Source organism: Somniosus microcephalus, chromosome 27 (assembly GCF_052327205.1).
Source record: "Somniosus microcephalus isolate GS21.2 chromosome 27, FLI_Smic_1.0, whole genome shotgun sequence".
Lineage (NCBI taxonomy): Eukaryota > Metazoa > Chordata > Chondrichthyes > Squaliformes > Somniosidae > Somniosus > Somniosus microcephalus.
Window position 1 is genome coordinate 36733932 of NC_141013.1, and position 16579 is coordinate 36750510.

Consider the following 16579-nt stretch of genomic DNA (forward strand, 5'->3'; position numbering starts at 1 on the left):
TATGACTGGCTGCTTAGGAAGTGGAGATTTAGGCCTAGAAATTGAGTTGACGCCGCGCCAGGGCTTTAGCGCCGGAAATTTAGCGCCGGCGCTAATTCCCTTGCGCGCGGCAAAAATTCAGTAGTGCCGCGCCCAGACGGCTGCCGGCGCTACTGGCGGGCGTGAGCGCCTCCCAATGGGCGCTGAGTGCCGAATTGCGGCGCTAATCCGGCGCTGCGGCACCCGATGCGGTGCGGCAGGCTGGGGAAGTGCAGGCCTCCTCCTTCAGTTAAGGAGGAGCTGCCTGCACCCGCCCGCTGTCCGTTCAAATATTGAAAAAATGAGCCCGGCACCTCGGACAAGTGCCAGGCTTGCAGGCCAGACGCATCTGTTCCGCGGGGGGGGGGGGGGGTGGAGGAGTCCGGGGAGGGAGGTGCGGGCAGGCAGCCGACGGGAAAGCGGCCGGCCGCCGCGCGACCTTAATGCGCCGGCGCTAACTCGGGGAAGACTCGGTTGCCAGAGTCTTAGTTGCGGCTGCCACGGGCGAGGCGGCCGCAACTGAATTTCGGCGCTGGGGCCCGTCGGCACGGCAACCGGGACGCTGCGCACACCGATGACGTCATCGGTGCCGGCGCAGCGCTACCGGCTTAACGCCGACGGAAGGGCCCCACTCAATTTCCCAACTGGCCATAACTCCGGCGCTAGGCCCTCTAGCGCCTCAAATGCGGCGCTAAGGCTACTCAATTTCTAGGCCTTAGTGTTTTGTTTTTTTTTAAATGTGTTTTTTGTTCAAATGCCCATTTAATAAAAAGGAATTGGTGTACTTCATGCACCATGGACTTCTCCATACCCGACAAACACTTTTTTCTCGACAGACATTTGCTGAAAAAAGCTAAGAAATAGATACACGGAAGTGATTACAAGATTATGGTTAGAAACTCAAACAAATGAATTAGTTATTCTGATGTCTACATTACTCACAGCATGGAGTTTTCCGTGTCGAATTTCCCTTTCCATGTCAAACACAAGTGATTGCTTAGAAGTTTCCATAAAATCCATGGTGTAATTTGAAAGAAAGATTTATTGCCGAGGACTTTAATTAGTACCGTGCAACTAAAGAGGGGAAATTGGCTTTATTAAAATATAAACTGCAGTGCAATTTTATCATTGTGTATGAAATAGTAAAGAGCAGATTTTGTAGTAGGAGAAAGCTGTGTGGGTTGCTCCTGCATGGCTATCTTATAAGCAACTTATTGCAGCTCTAGGTAAATACTTACAACTACTGCTTGCCCAGCTTTAAGAGTAAAACGTGCAGGAAACTTGTATGTAATCGTTGTCAAATCCTCAAATTGTCTTCTTATAATCCATCCATTTAACGGCTGATCCTACAAGAATATATTATAAATATATAACTTTCAGATTCTTTGTAAAGTTATTAAAAAGTAACAATTTGTATCCAATATCGATTTTTCGCAGACTATCTTCAACAAAAAAAATTCTTTTCATTAAAAGTCTAGTTTTATTTTGAAAATATATTACAAACTTAACCAGTCAAGAATAAAACTGAATGTAGTTCACACCCAAAAATATTCAAATATTACATTACACTAAGCTGTAACGACAATACTCGGAAAAAAGTTTGTATTATACTTCTGCGTATTCTGTCAACAAGGGCAGACGTCGATGACGAAGTCCAACACCGCCTTCAGTGTGCCTGAGGAAGAGAGTGTTTGAAGACCAGGATCTCAAACCCAGCACCAAGCTCATGGTCTACAGAGCAGTAGTGATACCCACCCTCCTGTATGATCCAGAGACATGGACCATGTACAGCAAGCGCCTCAAAGCACTGGAGAGGTACCACCAATGCTGCCTCCGCAAGATTCTGCAAATCCATTGGCAGGATAGGCGCACCGTCAGTGTTCTCGCTCAGGCCAACATCCCCAGCATCGAAGCTTTGACCACGCTTGGTCAGCTCCGATGGACGGGCCACATCGTCTGCATGCCCGATACGAGGCTCCCAAAGCAAGCGCTCTGCTCGGAGCTCCGACACAGCAAGAGAGCCCCAGGTAGGCAGAGGAAAAGCTTCAAGCATACCCTCAAAGCCTCCTTGAAAAAGTGCGACAGCCCCACCGACACCTGGGAATCCCTGGCCGAAGACCGCACAAAGTGGAGGAGAAGCATCCGGGAAGGCGCCGAACACCGAGTCTCTTCGCCGGGAGCAAGCAGAAGCCAAGCTCAAACAGCGGAAGGAGTGCACGTCAACCCAAGCACCACACCCACCCGCCCCTTCAACCACCGTCTGCCCCACCTGTGACAGAGACTGTAGGTCCCGAATTGGACTCATCAGTCACCTGAGACTCATTTTTAGTGTGGAAGCAAGCCATCCTCGGTTCCGAGGGACTGTCTAAGGAGAATTCTATTGGGCAGCAGTGTCCAAGACTCAGCCTATCAGCCAAATCTAGCCGCAAGCTCCTTCCACCAGAATCCCAGTTCTGTTCCTTGCGCACAAAGACCGTCTCTGCCTAATTGGTTTAAATTTCCTGGGCCCCCCGAGGATTAAAAAAAAAGCCGCACCCTGAGTGGTGCATTTGGACCAATGAAGGGACAGCCTTTTTGTTGTAATCAAGAATCCACTTTTATGAGACCACTAGGCCCGGCACCTTTAAAGAGACTGAGGTTTCCATGCAGTGCACTCCGCAATGAACGTTTAGGCTAACAGTGGACAAAGACACACTGGTGTCAGATGGGGCAGCACCGAAAGTGGCAGCAGAGGTTGTGTCAACAGGTAGTACGTAAGAACATAAGAACATAAGAACTAGGAGCAGGAATAGGCCACTTGGTCCCTCGAGCCTGCTCTGCCATTCAATAAGATCATGGCTGATTTTGGTCACTTCCCTGCCCGCTCCCCATAACCCTTCACTCCCTTATCTTGCAAAAATCTGTCTATCTCCACCTTAAATGTATTTAATGACCCAGCCTCCATGGCTCTCTGGGCAGAGAATTCCACAGATTTACGACCCTCTGAGAAGAAATTCCTCCTCATCTCAGTTCTAAAAGGGTGCCCCTTTATTCTGAAACTATGCCCCCGAGTTTTAGATTTCCCCACGAGGGGAAACATCCTCTCTGCATCTACCTTGTCGAGCCCCCTCAGTATCTTATATGTTTCAATAAGATCACCTCTCATTCTTCTAAATTCCAAAGAGTATAGGCCCAACATGCTCAACCTTTCTTCATAAAAAGTGCGCAGCAGGGAGCATGCGGCAGAAAGCAAGCAGAAGACGTCAACCGACAGCAGGGAAGCAGGCCAAGCCAAGAAGTGAAGGCCAAGCAAGGTAAATAATGTAGAGTCAGTGTTGCTATGGGAGCCTGTATCTTTAGCCTATGGGAATGTGGATTGTTTGCACTGGTCTGAATGCACCAATCGCTGTGTGGCTGTCTTCTTTTTAATCCAAGGGGCCCATGAAGTTTAAACCAATTAGGCAGGCAGTCTTCCTTGCACACAACAAACAGAACTGGGGTCCAGTTTGGATAATTGATGGGTTTGGATTTTTGGTGCGTGAGGTAGGGAGAGCTTGGATTGTGCAGATCAATAAACATACACAACTTTTAATGGAAAAGACATGGGCTGGAATTTTCCGGGGGGGGGGGGGGGGGGTCAGCGGGCGGGGTTGGTGGTGGGTCAGGTGGGAAATTTTATATTTTTGACCGGGTCAGGAACCTGCTGTCAACTCGCTCCCACACGCCTTTCCCGATGTCAGGTCTGTCAGCGCTGAGCAGACCCAACAGGCAGCAGCGTGCGACCCAATTCAGGCAATTAGTGGCTTGTTTAGAGCCACTTTAAAATGATTTGCAGCTTACCTTTTGCATTTGACAGCTTGCCCACAGGGTGCATGCTGATCATGGACCACGTCTGTCAAGCTGAGGCGGGAGTTCAGTGGCCATTGAATCAACTGTTGAGTTGACAGCTTCAAATGTAGAGTAAAAGCTCCCACCTTACAGAGATAGCTTCCCTCAGCCACAAACTCTTCCTCACTGCATTTCCACAACAGATTCACCATTCTGCAAGTCTTTACACAAGTCTCCATCCAGTCTGACCTCATTACCTATCTCACCATTGACAGATCGCTTCTGTCATCTCTACTTCACCTGCTATCTATTCAATCAGCATGGGTGCCCTTTATACTCTCTCACCTTGGTCCTCAGAATCTGACCATGATCAGCCCCAATACCAGCAGTACCAGGCACACCAGCAGCACCAACACCGCCAACCTTCTCCGCAATCAACTGATGCTGCACAGGACATAGGGCATCAGCACCCGACCACATTGCTGCCTAGGAGGCCAGGGATGGCCTCACCATGGTCAGATTTACTTCACTTGATGCTGTACACCCTGGCTGCCACATGTTGCACCAGGTTGGCACCACCTCACACCAACATCATAAAGCATCCCTACAATGTCCAACCCATTCCTTTCACACTCATGACCATTGCGGGGGGTATCGTTATGTCTCACCATTCACTGCAACTCACTAAGCCACTTCCAAAGGTGCACACAAATCTGTCCAAGAACGCAAAGTGTTGAAAATAAAGGTTTCAATGTTTGACGCCACATTAACAGAAACTTTACATGAACATTGCATAAAACACCCAAGTTCCTACCCTTGTGTGTTGTTAGTTGGTATGATTGCACTAGGATGAGGGTGAGTGTGAGGGGTGGCTGGTGAGATGGGGATGTGATAATATAGATAGAAAGGGATGGGTGAAGGTGCAAGGTAAGTTGGTGTGAGTAAGGATGTGCAGGAGTAGGGTAGGGAAGGCAGAGTGATGGGGATGTGATGAGAGGCACAGCAGGATGAGGTTGAGTGTGGCTTTGTACTAACATTTCATGATCTTCTGAGATCATTGAAACATTTGCGGCACTGCACCCAGGTCCTCCTGACCACATCCCTGCTTGTGCCCTCCTCTGCAATGTGCAACCAGGCTGTGTCAATCTCCTGGGAAAGTGTCTTCCGCCCATGGGAAAAGAAGAGGACCTCCCTGTGTGCGGTGACTCCCTCCATTAGCATATGGAGGGAGTCATGGGAGAGCCTGGGTACAGCCCTGGGCAGTCAATGTCAGTGTTTGCAGCACCTCAATGCTGTAGAACACTGACAGCACAAATGTCAAAATAAATTTAGACATGGTCCCTTTAAGGAAACCGGCTGATGACGCGCCTGACGTCACTAGACCCGCTTTCTCTAATTGGCTGGGAAACACGCTGGGCAGGCTCAACAAGCCCAATCAACAGAAAGTAATTTCACAGAGTGGGATGGAGCCAGCAGTGTGGTCGGGACCCGCCACCAACGTCGCCCGCCACGGACCCGCCGAGATTAGCAAAATCGCGGCCATGGTATTTAATCGTGATTCTGCCTGGCCGTAGATCATTTTCATCTTTGATGGCCCACTCAATGGTTATGCCTTGTGGATCTAGCTCCTCGCCAGAACATACCTCTGTAACTCAGGGGCATTACAAGCACAGGTATTGGACCATTTTCACCATGAGGATATCACGCAAGCTATTGCTGCTTCCCACTCAGGTCCACCTCTGGTCAGAGTATAACTCTGTTCTAATAGGAAACAGCTTAAAATGGATCACATCAACAGTCCCTTGCTATCTGCTAACTGACCCAGTTACGAATAGTATTCTATATACTCCAGAGGCCCCGTCTGCCCTCTCAGGTGAATGTAAAAGATCCCAAGGCACTATTGGCAGGAGAGTTCTTACCGGTGTCCTGGCCAAACACCATTAAAAAAAACAGATTATCTAGTCATTGTCACATTGCTGTTTGTGGGACCTTGCTGTGCGCAAATTAGCTGCCGCATTTTCTACATTACAACCAGTGACTACACTTCAAAAGTGCTTCATTGGTTGTAAACTGCTTTGGGACGTCCCGAGGTCGTGAAAGGCGCTATATAAATGAGAATCTCGCTTTCCTTATACCTCATCAAATCTTACATTACTGGAGCATCATTTTCAAAACTTCCTACCTTGATGCAAATTCTGTCCCCTCTCCTCCTGACCCATTACTAGGGTTAAGGTACCATGTCACTGGTACCTTGCCCAAGTTGGCCTTTTCTTTCTGTGAGCTTTAACGTTGAGTGTCAGCAACATAAGGAGGGGGCAAATATTAGGCAAACCCAAGCCTATCCTCACTCGGCATCCACACATGTGCATTTCCAGCAGTTTCCTCTATGGCAATCAGGAGCAGAAATCCTGGCTGATTTTCCCCTACCTAATCCATGCACCGAGGTCAATTATGACATGGTCATGATTAAGAACAGCTAACTTAGACTGGGGGATTAAAACCAGGATTCCCTGGCCTGAATAGATGTTATTTAGGGGTAAATCACACTAAGCCATCAGCAGGCAATGCTCTTCTTTATATAGGTTTGAATTACTTCCCATCTTTTGCTAAACGTTACAGTACTAGTGCCACCAAGGGGAGAATTTTGCCAGCCCTGGGGAGGCGGGTCTGCCAGGATAATAGCAGAAACTGGGAGCGGGTACCGACCCCGCTCCCAACCCGCCTCCGTGCCATCTTCCCGGGAGGCGGGTCCCCAACTCGCGCAGGAACCCGTCTCCGAGAGGCGGGAAGGGGATTACAGCCAATTAACTGCCCATTAACAGGAAGTTAACAGGCAGTTAAGAGGCTTATCCCCATTTCACCAACACAAGTGTGGCTTCCCAAAGTCGAGAAACCCCGCCAGGGTCAGTGAGGTGAGCAGTGGGTCTGCGGGGGTGAGAGGGGTCGAAAAGTCCGCTGTAGAGGTGAGTGATGGGTGCAAGTGTGGAGAGGTAAGTATGAGATGTGAATGTAAAGTGTTAGAAAAAGTTTACTTACCTTTGCTTCTTCCTGCAGATTCAACCCTTGGGGGTCCGGAGGTGTCTCATCTCAACAGCAGAGATGACAGAATGGCTGCTGTATCGGAGAATGCAGCAGCCATCCGATTTCTGCTAAGGAGAGAGGTTTGGTGAGTCTTCAGTACAAGGGCTTACATTAGAACAGAGATTGTCAGTGACAATTCATCTGTCAAAAATTTTTGACAGATAAAACGTCATACGCTGACATTCTGTCACCGGCTTTCCCGCAGGGCAGGCTTAACAAGGTCAATCAAGGGAAAATAGCGTGGGTTGTCTGGACGTCATTGGGGGCAGGATTGAAACCAGACAACCAGCAGTCCCGCCCCCAACGCGCCGCCATTGAGAAAATCCAGCCCTAAGTCACTTCACTTTCCAAGGCTTCGCCAGGGCCATTTTTGCTCTTTGAAAATGGATTGCCCACTTGGTCTGTCCATACACATCAACAAAGCAGCTTTTCCATTTCATTGTACACACATTTCCTGTCATTGCACAGATTCACAGCTAAGAAATAGGTCATGATAGGTCATGATTGTGACTTTAAAAAGAATTGGAGTTCCCGATCACTCAAGTGGTTTCTGCATGCTCTGAAATCCACTCTACAATGCAAATGGGGCAGACGGTAGAACATGAAGAGATCACCACACTGTGGGTGACACTTCAGAGGGCATTAAGAGTCCAGGCTAGTGTGGATTAGAGACATGTAAGAATAGCAAGTTCCCTTCCCTGAAGGATATTCTGAAGACAATTCAGCAGCTATCATGGTCCTTTTTTTAAGAACTAGCCCACAGGTGACCAGACCTATTACACAATTTTCCATGGTGGGATATGAACTCTCTACCTTTGGGTTACTATCTAATGCTATACCAACTACACTACCCATAGCCAATTAGAGGTCTGGCAACACTTGTGCCAGTTGCTCCATAGTATGTCACCGAAATAACCAATCTTCATGTCAGAACCTAAATAATGTGTGTTACTTAGACCATTTTTGACTATGTACGCATCTTGCACTCACCCAACATAATCATGGATGCCAATCAAGAGCAGGAACCCTGTCTATTTTTGCCATACTACAGTACGGAGGCAATCTCAACAACCCTACTCTAATCTTTTCTGAGATCAGCTAACTTTGGACATTGAGGGTCAAAGCTGGGGCCATCAGGGCCTGTATGGCTCAGTACCCAATATCTAGTACCATTACCATGCAAGACGCTGGGAGAGTTATGAATTGTAAGTACTTAGGCTGCGATTTTCTCCTCAGTGTCAGGTTGAGTGTGGGTCAGCTAGTTCCCAGCTTCCAGTCCCGCTACCAGCTACCTCCGCTCCACAGATGTGATTTTCCCTTGATTGACCTTGTTAAGCCCGCCCTGCAGGTTTACCGGCCAATTAACAGGAAGCGGGTCTGATGTCATTTGATGATGCGTCATCTGCCGGTTTCCTTAAAGGGACCACACAGAATTTTATTTTGACAGTTGATTTCTCAGTGTTTGACAGCATTGAGGTGCTGAAAACACTGACAATCACTGCACAAAAGTGAACTCTTGCACCCAGGCTCTCCAATGACTCCCTCCATAGACTGGAATAGATGGCAGCTGCAGGTGAGGTGACAAAAGCGATCTGTCACTGGTGAGAGAGGTTCTCCCAATGAGGTGGCACTGGACATGGATTTAAAAACTTGTAAGCTAAAGAAATCTGTAAATGTTTTAAAAATGCAGTACCCAACATTTTCTTTGCTCTCAAACTCATCATGTGCAACATTGGATCCTTCACACCACTTCTGCAGCTGTCAACATTCCAGAAACATTACAGCAGACTCACAACACGCCACACTTACCTGGCGTGGTGTCCAGAAGCGGGAAAATCCAAAAACAGGCCGACAACTACTGGCAAGTACCTGTTAATAGGCAGGTAATTGCCTTTAAGCCGCTTCCCGCTGCTAGGTGTCGGGTCCATTCACAAATCGGGGACCCGACACTCAGGAAAGCTGTTTGGATGTGGGTTGACGGTGGATTCGGAACCCGCCGTCAATCAAAACAAATTTAACCTCTGACCCGCCTCCAAACCTGAGCGCCAGCAAAATCGTGGCCTTAGTCTCAGTACTGTACCAGAAATCATTTTTTTAAAATTCTCTTTTGCTATTTTTATCATGAAAGTGTAAAAAAACAAAGCAGTCATTCACCAAAATGAGTTAACACCTTCAGATGAGGAGAGTGAACCAATCAATGAGAAGAGTGAACCAATCAATGATGAGAAGAGTGAACCAATGATGAGGAGAGTGAACCAATCAATGATGAGGAGAATGAACCAATCAACGATGAGGAGAGTGAACCAATCAACGATGAGGAGAGTGAACCAATCAACGATGAGGAGAGTGAACCAATCAACGATGAGGAGAGTGAACCAATCAACGATGAGGAGAGTGAACCAATCAACGATGAGGAGAGTGAACCAATCAATTTGGAGGGAGGGTAAGATAGTATTTACCATTCATAGATCTTTTAACAACTGATTTCACTAGTAAGTCAACAGTTGCTGCATGCAATTGCATTTTTGGTGCAGTAAAATAAAGGTAACAAACTCTAGATGGATCTTTACCTTATTGGAAATATTCCTTAATTTGACAAATTTTCCTTCATTGTCAATTTCTTCTAAAATAATTTTTCCTATAGAGCACACATGTTCCCTTGTTTCATAATTGTATCTGGCACTCTCAGCCTCTGACAATTTCCTTTTTTTCCCACGGAATGAAGGTATACGACTTGAAGTACGGCCCGCACGATGTGAAGATGGACTGGGAGTCAACTCAAGTCTGTAATATAAGACAATGTTGAAAAGGTTAACAAATATTTTATTCTACATGCAGACTTAGCAATTTCACTTTCTACAGGTTTAATATCTCCTCTGCGTATTGAGAGAGACAAAGCTCACTGAAAAATAAACCACATTACAGAGGGAGGAACTGTTAAGTCTGTGTGTTATAGTGAGAATTACTACACAGACCACAAGAGTAAATTCAACAGGTCTTTACTGGTTGGAGGTCGGACTATACTGAATACAATATTATTACACTGTGCTTATATACCGGTGTGGTCACCACCGGTATTACGTATACAGCAGCCAAAGAAAGTAGTACCTTTCTTAAGGTGAACCAGGCTTAAGTTCTCTTAAGGTGGAACAGGTTACATACACCACAATCCTCCCTTTTTAGCTTAACAGTCATATCCCCAAATAAACATAACATATATACATATATAACTTCAGGTATAACAGTTCAAAGGTTCAGTCTCTCAGGAGGCTTTCTGATTCGGCTTGGATAACGCCTTTCAGTGGTCTCTGATTCTTGTTGTTGAGGTGCCTCCTCTAGTTGGTTGCCAATGTATTGGGTGTCATCATCATCAAATACATTCTCGGCCGAGGTAGATGCTTTAGGTTCATGAACGTCTTCCACAGCTGTCTCTGTCACAACCATGGGTTCGACCCTTGCTCTCGACTCTACCAGTTGATCCGCATGACGCCTTATCACATTATGACCAATATCTACGGTGTACATCAGAGGTCCTTGTCTGGCCCGGATTGTTCCAGACTGCCATTTGTCGTTTCCATAGCCCCTTGCCATCACTGGTTGTCCTACGTCGAAAGTTCGAGTGGTCTTGCTGTTAATATGCCGAAACTGTTTGTTTTCCACTTCCCTCCGCACATTTGGTTTTAACAAGTCCAACTTGGACCGCAACCTCCTGTTATAAAACATCATAGCAGGACTTTGGTTAGTCACGGCATGATCGGCGTTTCTATATGACATCAGGAACTTATCGACCTTGTGTTGCAGCGGAATCTGGTCATCACTCATGGCCTTAATAGCCTTTTTGAATGTCTGGACAAATCTTTCAGCCAACCCGTTTGTCGCCGGATGATATGGGGCAGAGGTATAATGTTTAACTCCATTCTTCTTTAAGAATTGTTGGAATTCTTCCGATACAAACTGTGGTCCGTTGTCCGAACAGATCTGTTCTGGCAATCCGTTCCTTGCGAATATTGTTCTTAACACCGCAATTGTCTTTTCTGAAGTAGTGGTATTCATCTTGATGACTTCTGGCCATTTGGAATGTGCGTCCACCGCGATTAGGAACATGGAGTCCATGAATGGACCAGCAAAGTCAATGTGTACGCGTTGCCATGGGGCTGAAGGCCATTCCCATGGGTGTAGCGGTGCTATCGGAGGTGCATTTTGCACTTTTTGACACCCAGCGCAGCTTTTCGTTAACTCCTCAATCTGTTGGTCAATACCCGGCCACCATACGTAAGCCCTAGCAAGACTTTTCATTTTAACTCCCCCCAGATGACCTTCATGTAGTTCTTGTAAAACCCTTTCCCTTAACTTGGGAGGAATAATCACTCTTGTCCCGTACATCAAAGTACCATGGCAGACGGACAGCTGGTCTCGCCTTGCTGAGAATGCCGGTAACAGAGGATCACCCCGTGTTGGCCACCCTTTCACTGTCACCTCGTAGACTCTGGACAGTGTCGGGTCGTTCCTGGTTTCTCTTTCAATACTTGCGTTGGTGACAGGTAAACACTCGATAATGGTCGAATGAAATAACTCAACAGGGTCAACTTCCGTCGTGTCTTCATCTTCAGGTAGTGGCAGGCGCGACAGGCCATCAGCATTGCCATGCTGTTTCGTACCTTTGAATTCTATCTGATATTGATGTGCCCCTAAGAAAAGAGACCATCTCTGGAGACGCTGTGCTGTCATCACCGAAACACCCTTCTTAGGGTTAAAAATGGACACCAACAGTTGATGGTCTGTCAGAAGTGTGAATTTTTGGCCCTGTAGGTAATAATTAAACTTCTTCACTCCCCATACAAGGCTAAGGGCCTCCCTATCGATCTGCGCATAGTTGCGCTCAGCGGAGGTCAATGATCTGGATGCAAACGCGACTGGCCTTTCCGTGCCATTCGGCAATTTATGTGAGAGTACTGCCCCAATACCATATGGAGAAGCATCACAAGCCAACCGAATAGGCAGTGTCGGGTTGAAGTGAGCCAACACTTCCTCTGAGGTGATCAATTCTTTGCTTTTGCGAAATGCCTTCTTACAATTTTCGCCCCAGTCCCATGGTACCCCTTTCTGTAAAAGAGCGTTCAACGGATGCAGCACCGTGGATAGATTTGGCAGAAATTTATGGTAGTAGTTAATTAATCCTAGAAACGACCTCAACTGAGAGACATTCTCCGGAGCGGGAGCCTTTACAACTGCCGCTATCTTGTCAGGAGACTTATGAAGCCCCTCCCGGTCAATGACATGACCACAGTACGAGATCCGCTTCTGGAAGAACTCACATTTCTGCCGATTTACCCTAAGTCCATACTCTTTCAGTCTGTTGAGCACCAGTTCCAAGTTAGCGAGATGCTGTTCATCACCATCACCTGTGATCAGAATGTCGTCCAGGTAACATTGTGTGCCTGGAATTCCCTGTAATACCTGCTCCATGGCCCTCTGCCAAATTGCTGGAGCCGATGCCACACCAAAAACCAGCCTATTACCGGTACAACCCTCGATGCGTATTGATCGTGAGGTATTGGCGTGACTCTTCTTCAACCTCCATCTGCAAGTACGCCTGCGCCAGGTCTATCTTGGTGAAGTGTTTCCCGCCAGACAGTGAAGCGAAAATATCCTCAATCCGTGGAAGCGGATACTGCACCGTGTGAAGCACCGGATTAACGGTGATCTTGAAATCTCCACAGATGCGAACCTTCCCTGGATCTCCTGGCTTATTGTTCGCAGGACGTTTCATAACGGGAACAATGGGCGTAGCCCACTCACTCCAATCTACTTTAGACAGTACCCCTGAACGTTCTAGTGCTTCCAGCTCCGCTTCAACCGCAGGTCGTATTGCATAGGGTACCGGCCTGGCTTTAAAAAATTTTGGTTGTGCATGTTCATCAATCTTGATGTTTGCCGTAATTCCTCTCAGTGTTCCCAGTCCCGGCTGGAACACCTCTTTAGCCTCATCCAATATTCTGGACAATCGTTTAGGTTTGACAGCTGTTTCCCCGGAATCTACCGTTAGTGCTTTCAAGGAGTGCCAGTCCATATTCATTTTCCTAATCCACTCCCGTCCTAGTAGTGGTGGACCTCCTTCAGGTAGCACATATAAGTCCATTACTTGGCTTCCTTCACCCTTGTGGACCACTTCTACCTCTATTTTTCCGATGGGGTACGCTCTTTGCCCCGTGTACGTTTTCAATATAATCTCCGTATCCTGTAAGGGAATATGTTGGAATAACCTTCTGTAATCTTTCTTATTCATGACCGTCAATGCCGATCCAGTGTCCAATTCCATTTTTACTTGGACTCCTGCTATCTTAAGAGTGACCCAAATTGTCTGGAGGTCTGTATCCTTACCAACGTTGTGTATTCTTAAGCTATCCAGTTCATTACTGCTAGCGTCTGAATCTGACTTCTGTTCAGTCAAACTGTTCTTTGTCACCTTGTGTACCTTTGCATATTTTCCTTGCGGTGACTTTTTATTGCTGGTCTTCTTTCCTGACCGGCATACTTTAGCTATGTGGCCAAACCTGCCACACGTTCTGCATTCTTGGTTTTTAAACCAACACTGGTTCTGATCGTGCGTTGTCTTTCCACAACGATAACATTTGACAGAACTCAAACCCAATTTGTTTGTACCGAGTTCCGGTGGCCGTAGCTGCATTACTGCAGTGCCTCTCGCTGCGGCCTCGTGTGCTGCTGCCATAGTGACCGCCTTCTCGAGAGACAGCTCATTCTCCTCGAGCAGTCGCCTTTGTGTATCCTGGTTAAATAAACCACACACAAATCTATCTCGAAGTGCCTCTGTCAGTCCCGTTCCAAACTGACAATATTTTGCTAGCTTACGTAATTCCATCAAATATTCAGCATTGCTTTCATTTTGCCGCTGTCTTCTATCGTAAAATTTAAATCGTTCCGCTAGCATCAGCGGCGTGGGGCTAAGATGATTTTTTAGGACAGTAACAATCTGTTCGAACGTCTTATCCGCCGGTTCATCTGGTGATAACAGGTGTTTCAATTGCCCGTATGTCTTCGCACCCATTAAGTTGAGTAATGTTAGTGCTTTATCTGTCTCAGGAATTTTATTTGCCTTACAATAGTTTTGTATGCGTTCTACACACATAGCCCAGTCTTCTATCTCACTGTCGAAGGCATTAATGTTCCCATGTTTAGGCATCGTAGCAATTTATCGTATTTTTTATGTTATCTAAGATGGCGGCTTCCCGCTCTTGCCGTCGTCCTCCGCCCACAAAATGGCGGTTTTCCCGCGCTTGGCGGTCTTCACCCGTCCCCCGACGCTGTCTCCGCTTCACCGCGGCTCTCGCGCCTTCAGTTTCCCCAGACGCTGCGCCTTTAGCCCGAATGCGGCCCTTATCTCCGGTCGCGATCGATGTCCCGCGCTGCGCCTCTTGCTCGAAAGCGGCCCGGCCCTTATCTCTGGTCGCGATCGACCTCACCGCCCTTATTCCTCCGTCTTCCCAGCCCCGTCTGTACAGCCAACGCGGTTGACTTTCTGTCGCGTCGCTGCCCGGCTTACCCACCACGAGGTAGTAGAAGAAGCTGACAGTCGCTGATGGAGGCTTCGAGGTCAGGATGTCTTCTGCACTCCGGTTGCTCGATGCCTGCCGCTCGACGTGTCTTCCCGTAGGTGATGAGGGTGGAAACCTCTCTTCGACGTCCTGTCTGTGGACGAAGTCGCCGTGGAAATTACTGCAGCAGGGTAAGAATCGGACTCGTCGCCACTGTTAAGTCTGTGTGTTATAGTGAGAATTACTACACAGACCACAAGAGTAAATTCAACAGGCCTTTACTGGTTGGAGGTCGGACTATACTGAATACAATATTATTACACTGTGCTTATATACCGGTGTGGTCACCACCATACGTATTACGTATACAGCAGCCAAAGAAAGTAGTACCTTTCTTAAGGTGGACCAGGCTTAAGTTCTCTTAAGGTGGAACAGGTTACATACACCACAGGAACCTTTCTTGCACCTCTGGCACATGGTAAGAAACCTCAATTTGTATACCCATTATTTAATACCAGAGGAAGCATTACACTTTTCAGTTCCTGTTCTGAAGTAAGTTTTGGTATAGACTAAGGCTATTTATCCATGCTAGCTCCCCCACTGGAACTATGTACAGGAAACTCTTTTAACCGGCACCTAATATCCGGAAATCTCTCTTAACCGGCAAAATTCAGGAGTAGGTTCAGATAAGTTTTACTATATATTAGTGGCCGTGTAACCGGGGTTCCTGCACCTGTGGCCGTGCAACAGGAACTCCTGGATCTGTGGCCGTGTAACCGGGACTCCTGCACAAGTGCCGTGTAACCGGGGCTCCTGCACCTGTGGCCGTGTACGGGGCTCTCGTACCTTGGTAAGTATACCTCTCTGTAATCCGGACTTTTTGATCAACCGGCACCACGCCGGTCCCGGATAAGAAAGAGTTTCCTGTACTCTATTCCCGCTTCCCTCCTCTTTCCACATGTTTTTCTTATTCCCTTTTTAATGTCATCATTGACTCGGCTTCAACAGCCACTTGTGGTAAATCATTGATCATTCTTTGCATGGAAAAATTCATTCCAACTTGCTCCTTTATGCTTTTAGCACCAATTCAAAGTTGATGACTGATTTACTGACCAATGGAATTACATACTTGTACAGCCTGTCATTCTTTGACTGATGGCACTCTTCCCACAATGTAGGAATTTGGCCATCCTTGATTAGTCTAGAGAAAAGTAATTTTTTTGCCTCTGTAATATCACAAAGACTGCCCCCTCCACATGACACTCTCTCTCGCTTCTGTTATACACAAAGGCCCAGGATTTGCAATGACAGCTCAGCTCTTGCTGACCTACGTCAACGCTAAAAACAACTTGGTCAAAACTCCCTAACCATAACATAACTGAAATAGCAGTATGATCCAAGGGATAGTTGGGAGGAATCGTGGCAAGGGATGTCATCATTTGAAGATGGACGATACTGTAATGGCACGTAATCCCACTTTCTTAGTCATTCTTTCAATCTCTCACATACCATGGGAGCCACACCAAAATACCAGATTTGGAGTAGGGAGGCTATATTTAGAATGTCCCAATTCCTGTTGCCAAAACAGAGCTGCAGAAAACACTGTTCTGAGTGTTAGCCAAACTTGGTGAAACTGAGGTATATTCTACGTAGCTGCTTTACAAGACACTCTCAATGGAAATCTGATTTAAGATAAGCCAAAAAAAACGTTGGCATGACAAGAATAGTCTTAATTGGGTCTCTGGGACATTTCCCAGTTAAATGCTACAATGGAATATTTATCCCATCAGCTGTTTCATCAGCAAGTTATTCAAGGTCTTCTTACCATATAAAGTAAATAACTGTTGGGGCTTCCGATAGTCCTGGGCTTATAAAAACAAAGCCTGAAGGCTTTGTGTCTGTGGTAAACCACTGTTAACCTGTACATGCCTGTGTGGTAAACCACTGTTAACCCTGTTCAAGTCCAGGCATGTCTCAGCCCCTGGCTCCACCCCTAAGCCCAGGTATAAAGGTGACTCACCACCCTTCCCCCGGGAGCTCTTAGGATGGATTCACTAGCAGAGGCATGCTCTAGTTCTTAGTCAATAAAAGCCTACTTCATATAAGTCCATTTCGTAGTC

General features: G+C 47.0%; 1 protein-coding gene across 3 annotated transcripts in view; it reads right to left on the reverse strand.

The window, feature by feature from the left end:
• The window catches only part of LOC147100129 (lamin-B3-like), an 85039-nt gene that overhangs the window by 19467 nt on the left and 48993 nt on the right, over nucleotides 1-16579 (reverse strand). For 2 of the 3 annotated variants that reach the window (XM_085968856.1, XM_085968854.1), the window contains exons 7-8: nucleotides 9477-9690; nucleotides 1257-1364 (exon numbers count right to left, since the gene is read on the reverse strand). In XM_085968856.1, the coding sequence (XP_085824982.1) occupies nucleotides 1257-1364; nucleotides 9477-9690 (322 nt within the window). Of the gene's footprint in view, nucleotides 1-960; nucleotides 1093-1256; nucleotides 1365-9476; nucleotides 9691-16579 lie in introns of all 3 variants that reach the window. The other variant, XR_015073838.1, reaches the window with a different exon arrangement.